The sequence below is a fragment of the Mytilus edulis genome, chromosome 1 (assembly GCF_963676685.1).
Source record: "Mytilus edulis chromosome 1, xbMytEdul2.2, whole genome shotgun sequence".
NCBI lineage: Eukaryota > Metazoa > Mollusca > Bivalvia > Mytilida > Mytilidae > Mytilus > Mytilus edulis.
In genome coordinates, this window is record NC_092344.1 from 43,123,161 (window position 1) to 43,129,677 (window position 6,517).

At 32.1% G+C, this 6,517-nt stretch overlaps 1 protein-coding gene across 1 annotated transcript; it reads right to left on the bottom strand.

Annotated features, from left to right (window-relative positions):
* Nucleotides 1-699: 699 nt before the first annotated feature.
* LOC139482979 (uncharacterized) lies at nt 700-5,232 on the bottom strand. Its single transcript, XM_071267012.1, has 2 exons — nt 2,636-5,232; nt 700-1,469 (listed from the first exon to the last, which is right to left on the bottom strand). Exon 1 carries the CDS (start codon nt 5,146-5,148, stop codon nt 2,887-2,889), a length of 2,262 nt encoding a protein of 753 aa, XP_071123113.1. The 5' UTR covers nt 5,149-5,232; the 3' UTR covers nt 700-1,469; nt 2,636-2,886.
* Nucleotides 5,233-6,517: the final 1,285 nt, after the last annotated feature.

Genomic DNA, 6,517 nt, shown 5'->3' on the forward strand with positions numbered 1-6,517 from the left:
TCATGAGTCGACGAGATAATGTCATCACTGTTAGAAAACAAAAGTTTGAGCAACATGAGTTCCATGAAAGACTGGAGTGATCTCATGTGATCTGGAATTGTAGGTAGATCCTGATTTGTAATAATTTCATTACCTTTTATGGAAAGAGCATTAATTTTAATAACGTGTATCTATTGATCAGTTTATGATGGCTATTATAAATCTAAAATTCCCAACATTTGAATTATCAAAATAAAAATGTATGTTTGTAATTTATTTTATGAATATTAATTGGTCTCAAAGTTTGATCAACCAAACGAGAAGGTAACTACATATTTAAAATTGCACGTGTTATCAAGAAATGGATCTTGAAGTATAAATTTAACACGTGTGCCAATTAACAGAATCAACCAAATGGAAAAGATTAATTTTATATGAGAATGTGTATACTGACTGCAATTTGGGTAAAACTGTCATATATATCGGACGCATAAATCTAAAGTGAACATGTGGTGCACATAGTTTAAAAAGGATTAAGTGGGTAACTGTCTTTTTGCAGTCTAGTTTTCGATAGCAATGATTTACCTAAAACATTTAAAATACTTATACAACTGATAATTAATGTTCATTTAACCCCCTCAAAAAACATTGATCATTACATCCGTTTGATGAAAACCACATGGCAATATAGCACTTTATATGGTTCTGTTTTTGTTGGTTTATATAGCTAAGTATTTTCAGGACTTTTTTTCTATTTTCTAAATGATGTGTAATTAAAACTGAGACCTTTAAAAAGCTGAACTTCTTTGTATCAGGATCAAGTGTCAAAGAAACCAAATATTGAAGGTAAAGGAAAATAAAACTTTTAAAATAATTAAGCAGCAAAATGCAGGATTTTGAAATAGGTATAAACCTAATTATCCTCTGGAATATTCGATGTATTCAGCTATGTACAGCTTATTAACGGACGGACGAGCGGACGGACGAACGGACGTACAGACCAGAAAATAAGATGCCCATAAATGGGGCATAAAACAGTACTTAATAACTAAACATATATAAATATAAAAATAAAGGGGACGTGGTATGATTGCCAATTATACAACCATCCACCAAAGTGCAAATCTAGTGGATGTAAGTAACAATAAGCAACCAAACAGCCTTCGACAAGTCTCATTTCGCATCATATTTCTTGAAAATTATGTAATAGGAATGTAAAGATATAAACTAGTATCTACAATATTGAAAATGTTGCGTCGCCAGGAACAGTATGCATGATTTATTCTTTAAATAAAGTTTAATTGACAGTTTGAACAAAATATGCAAACGGTCCTATTTGTATATGACCTTGTAGAGTTCTAATCAACAACATTCATATCAATTTTGCGCCAATTATTCTTTCCTCTCCCTTTATTTCTGCGTTTCTTCTTTTCGTTCTGTGGTTTGTATTCTAGTTCATCTAAATCGTTGTGTGGTTCTGCAATATCGGTCTGAAACATTCAAAAAGATTGAGAAGATGAGAAACGAATTACATTAAAATCTGATATATAAATTCCGGAATGCGATAGATAAATTAGAAAGTCAAAAGAAACTGTATTAGTCACACGATCATTTAGTCTTTTTCAGATCTAGTTTAGACATTGGAAATATTGCTATGATTTGACCCCGAACCTAGTCAAAGCTGATCTCAATTGACTTTTTTGATTCAGCGAAGACGAATTTTAAAAGTCAAATGATGAAATATTCTGTGAAAAATATATTTCAACGATTTTAGCTGTTGTGTTTGATGAAAGATAAAGTAATCTGACAAATACAAGTTTTTAAGAGGACCATCAAAATGACTATTGATACTCCAAATTCAGAAGTCAGTTTTAGGTTGCAATCACCTTGTCCGTCCGTTCCTCTAATTGTCAGTTCATATTTCAAAAATATTTATTCATCACACTTTTTGTAAGTACTACTATAACTATTTACTTCTCATTCGCTTGACAATGAGTTGCAAAGTCTTTTCGAATCTGTCAGATACGTATTTTTGTTTGTTTGACGACAATTTTTATTTTGCACATGTTGAATGCTTTTCATCGACGGTGAGATTTAAGCCCGTCACATTATGTAAGTGCCTGTTCCAAATCAGAAGCCTGCAATTCAGTGGTTAATGATGTTTGTCATAATATTTTTCGTCTCTTTTGATTTGGACAATATCAGGCCATTCATTTTCTCGTAAGAATTGTCAAAAGGTATCATAAGGCCTAATTAAGTTAAAGAACATATATAATCTAAAAAACAATGCTTTAAACTATGATGAGGGCTGTCGGACTTTTGATGGCAAATAAGTAGTATTCACAAAGTGCTAAGTATTTAATTCTAGAATACGTGAACTAAGTTTAAACTTGGAAGGTATAATGTTTGAGTAATATTGAAATATAATGCTAAGTGGTATAAAATAATATTCAAATGTATAGCTCAGTCAAAACAATAAAAAATATCATTTCCTAAAAATGAATTTAGTTTAATAGGCAAGGGACAGTGTAAGCCTAAAAAGTACGTTATCACATATTAAGTAAACGTATGTGCTCAAATCCCTCAGATATAACACCGATAAGGATAAAGGAGATTTCCTGATAATGCATACAATGTAAAATACTATCTAACGTACCTTAAGCTTTACACTGGATAATTCTTTGACGCTATCTCTCAATTTGGATTTAAGCTGTACAAGTTGATGCAACTTTTTCTCCACATTTTTTGTTGTCTTCCATTGTTTTGATTTTATCATTTCAGCTAAATCTGTATTACAATCCTCAAAACGTGATAGCAGTTGGCTTATTCTGATTTCATCTACCCCATACCTTTCACTTATATCGCCGGATGATAATTCGTATTTTGTTATAAATTGACGAACTTTTTCTAAACCGGGTTTTCTATTTTTTTCTTTTCAACTGTAATGTGATCTTCACGAACGGTTCTAATTTCGTCCTCGTCAATTTCGATTTCTTGTATTATTTGGATCTCTTCATTTGTTTCTTTAGCAGAATTGGGATCTGATAAAATTCTTATAGTTTGTGGCAGGAAAAAACTCTCTCTTGTATTAAATACCGACTCAATTTGTTCTTTTGAAATATGTTTCTTCTGATTATCCCATGCACATTTTATCAAGCTATCCCCTTTTTGCTTTAACAAATTTTTAAAACAAATGCAGACATCTGCAATGCCAGAGGAAGTTTGTATTCCATGTATAGCTTCTAAAATGTTTTTGGGATATTTTTCATCACATCTTAAAAACGCAAATTCCTTAAGGAGATATGGTTCCAGTTCGTATGACACCCCTTCACCCATATTTATGATGTATACCATACTCAATAATATAACATCTTCTGCCATATCAATAATTGAGGACAAAGATTCATCACCTCTCGTAAATTTTTCGGACGACTCTTGTAGAAGCAGATATTCATCAAGACGTCGAAAAATTATACTTATGATATTAATATTTCCTCTAATTCCAGCCAATATCTCAATATTTTTTTCTAAAAAATCTGGTATATCGTCACTAATTGACGCTTCTTTGCTTGCGCAAATTATTGCATCAGTTGTCCATGCGTTTGAATAAAACATGCATCGCTCGACGAATTTTGAAGTTGTGATATATGACGACGGAATAGCAAAATGACATTTCTTTGCAGACTTCTGCATTCCACAAAATTTCGATTGCATACTGAGACCAATTGAAGTGAAATACTTAACCCAAATTAAAAGTAATGTCAATTCTGGTATTGTTTCCTCTGTTTGTTGTTTATTCATCCTCTCAATAAATATGCTAAACCGTTTCAAGGCTTTGTATGGATTGTGGTATAACTTTAAACAATCAATACTTTCTTTGAAAGAACGAACAACGGATAACGCAAATGGATCATGTACATTTGTTTTTGAGATGAAGCCACAGCAATACGCTTTCTGTCGACTTAACATATTTTTCTTTCTCTCTTGTAAGACTGTAAACTCGAGATTTGTCAGACTGTCGTTCACTTTCTGTTGCAGACCTAAGATCTTTTTGAAGAAAATGAATTCGAAAAATCGAGCTACACTTTTTTCTATCTTTTTAGAAGATGCCAATTCCGATTCAAAGTAAATTTCCATTTGGGACCGTACACCAATCAAGATTTCGAACAAGTCTGGTTTTGTATTACTGATATGAGGTACAGTAAGAATCAAATCTTCCATTAATCTTCTGCATTTGAAAAACTGAAAACTTCTTTGTTCAGACTGATTCAAAATAAGGTTTTGCTCCAAGTTTAGACCTAGCTTTGTATTACAATCGTTTAAAAATTGTTCCAGCTTAACATTGTGCATGTCCAAACGAATGAGCTGCAAACATTCACTATGAGTGAAAGAAACTTTAGTTTTAATGACTCTCGGAGACGTATCTCTAAAATTTTGCGATTTTATAGTCGGCTTAGACAATGTTTTCAATTTTTGTCGTTCCTCCTCAATTGATTTTCTTATTTTATATAACCATAATTTAGTTTTTGTTAAAAGGTCTTCAACAATCAGTTTATAAATACCAGGTACATCATCGACAACTGTTTTAATAGTTTTTGGAGTTACTGGATCGCGAACCTTTGCCATAACTTCAAGTATACGAGGTTTGTGGATAGGATTGTAAAAATGTTTGCCAATTTCAATTTTTACACCATTATCCCTCAAAAACTGTTCCTTTTTTTGCTCCGTAAATCTTGCTGATAGTTTTGATAATGGGACTAAAATGAGAAAGATTTTAAACAAGTTCTCCATCCCTATCACAATTTTTGATAAGTTTGCGTCTATTTTCAGGTCGGAATTATTGACCATCCAACTAAGACACTCCAATTGTCCTACTTCATTTGAATGCGGTTTTCTTTTCACAAAGCAATTGAATGCAGTTCCAATAAATCTTTGCTGACCAGTTAGCCTGCCAAGAAGCAAGTTTGATTTCCCGATCTCGTCAGTTACTTCTCCGTAATTGCATTTCCGGTCCCTGTACTTGTTTCGGCATTTATTAAAGTTATAAATTGCTTCTTCTAATTTTGCAGACATTTCGTTCGTATTCGTACTGTTAGAACATAAAGCACTCCCATCAGATCTAATGGTGATTTGTGTGAGAGAATCTAAATATGAACATATGCCTATCATATATGTTTCTTTGTCTTTTCGAAACAGCGGAAGTGCTTCTTGTGCATAACCGTAGTCAACATATAGACTGGCCGCTTTTCTTGTCTGTCCTATGAGGAAATAAATAAAAAATTATAGACAGGTGTATAAATAAATTAAATAAAATCAAATATGAAATATCAACATATATATCACAGCTAAAAATTAAACTTGTGGTCAAACCTTCAGGTCAATGATCTAGATGATTGGGTCTTATCAAGTTATTGTTAATAATTTTCTTTCACACGTTTTGAATACAATACAATATATTGAAAATTGAAAATTCATTTATATCACTTTGTGTCAATGGTCTAGGTTCTTAGAAATGGGGAATGTGCCAAAGAGACAACAACCCGACCATAGAAAAAAACAACAGCAGAAGGTCACCAACAGGTCTTCAATGTAGCGAAAAATTCCCGCACACGGTAACTCTATAACAGTACCACAATTTGTTTTTTGTTGCGATTGATTATCGTTACACGTGTTCAATAAAATATGATAAGTTAGTCAGTGGTGTTATTATTGAAGTCCGGTTAATTGCAATTTATTATAAATGAATTAAAAACATAGACGGCGTGCACAAAGCTGAGTCCACAAACGTAACGTCTTCAAATTACTAAAACCATTTACGACGTCCGCATTTTCCCCCAGAAAACAAGCGCGTAACAAAAACACTGGACACTTAGTTTATCATATAACTTTAAATATTTACGTTCAACATATTTCTTTTTTCTTTCGAACAAAAAAGTGCAGCAAATGCACATTCTGGAAATATAAATAAATATATGCAAAGAGCAGTGCAATGGAAATGATTAGCGACTATGTCGTGAACCCTTTTTCAGAAAATAGCGTTAAAACGTCATTTCTTTAGATTGTAACATAATAGCTGGACATTAAAAAAATTCAAGTGTTAAGTCGAGACTATCGAATCATTCATATTTTGCAGATTATCTTAAACAACTGGTTATGCACATTTTGAATACCAAGTCATTTTGAAATAAAAAGATTGCAATTACATATTTTTTCTTGCCGATTCTTCCATTTCGATTATTAGTCCTTCTAAATTACTACTTCTTACACATAACGAAGATAATTCCAAACTTATCTACCATGATCGTTTTTGATTTTTTTGCGATGAATTTCGTGTGATGCCCGAGTCCGAATCCGAACAATTCTGTAATACGAAAATGCAGGAAAATATGTTGCATTTGTATAAGTTTTAGGTCAAAAACTCTAATTTATGCTTATTTAATGTTACAAGTTACACCGTATTTTTGCCGTTTTCTATATGTCCGTTTCATGCTTTATAGATTAAATTTTAATTTACCTTACTTTTAATGTGCATTTTAAT

Bases quoted from the DNA above. Each gene is read 5' to 3' on its own strand.
- LOC139482979 (XM_071267012.1), bottom strand. From the start codon at position 5,148: ATGATAGGCATATGTTCATATTTAGATTCTCTCACACAAATCACCATT.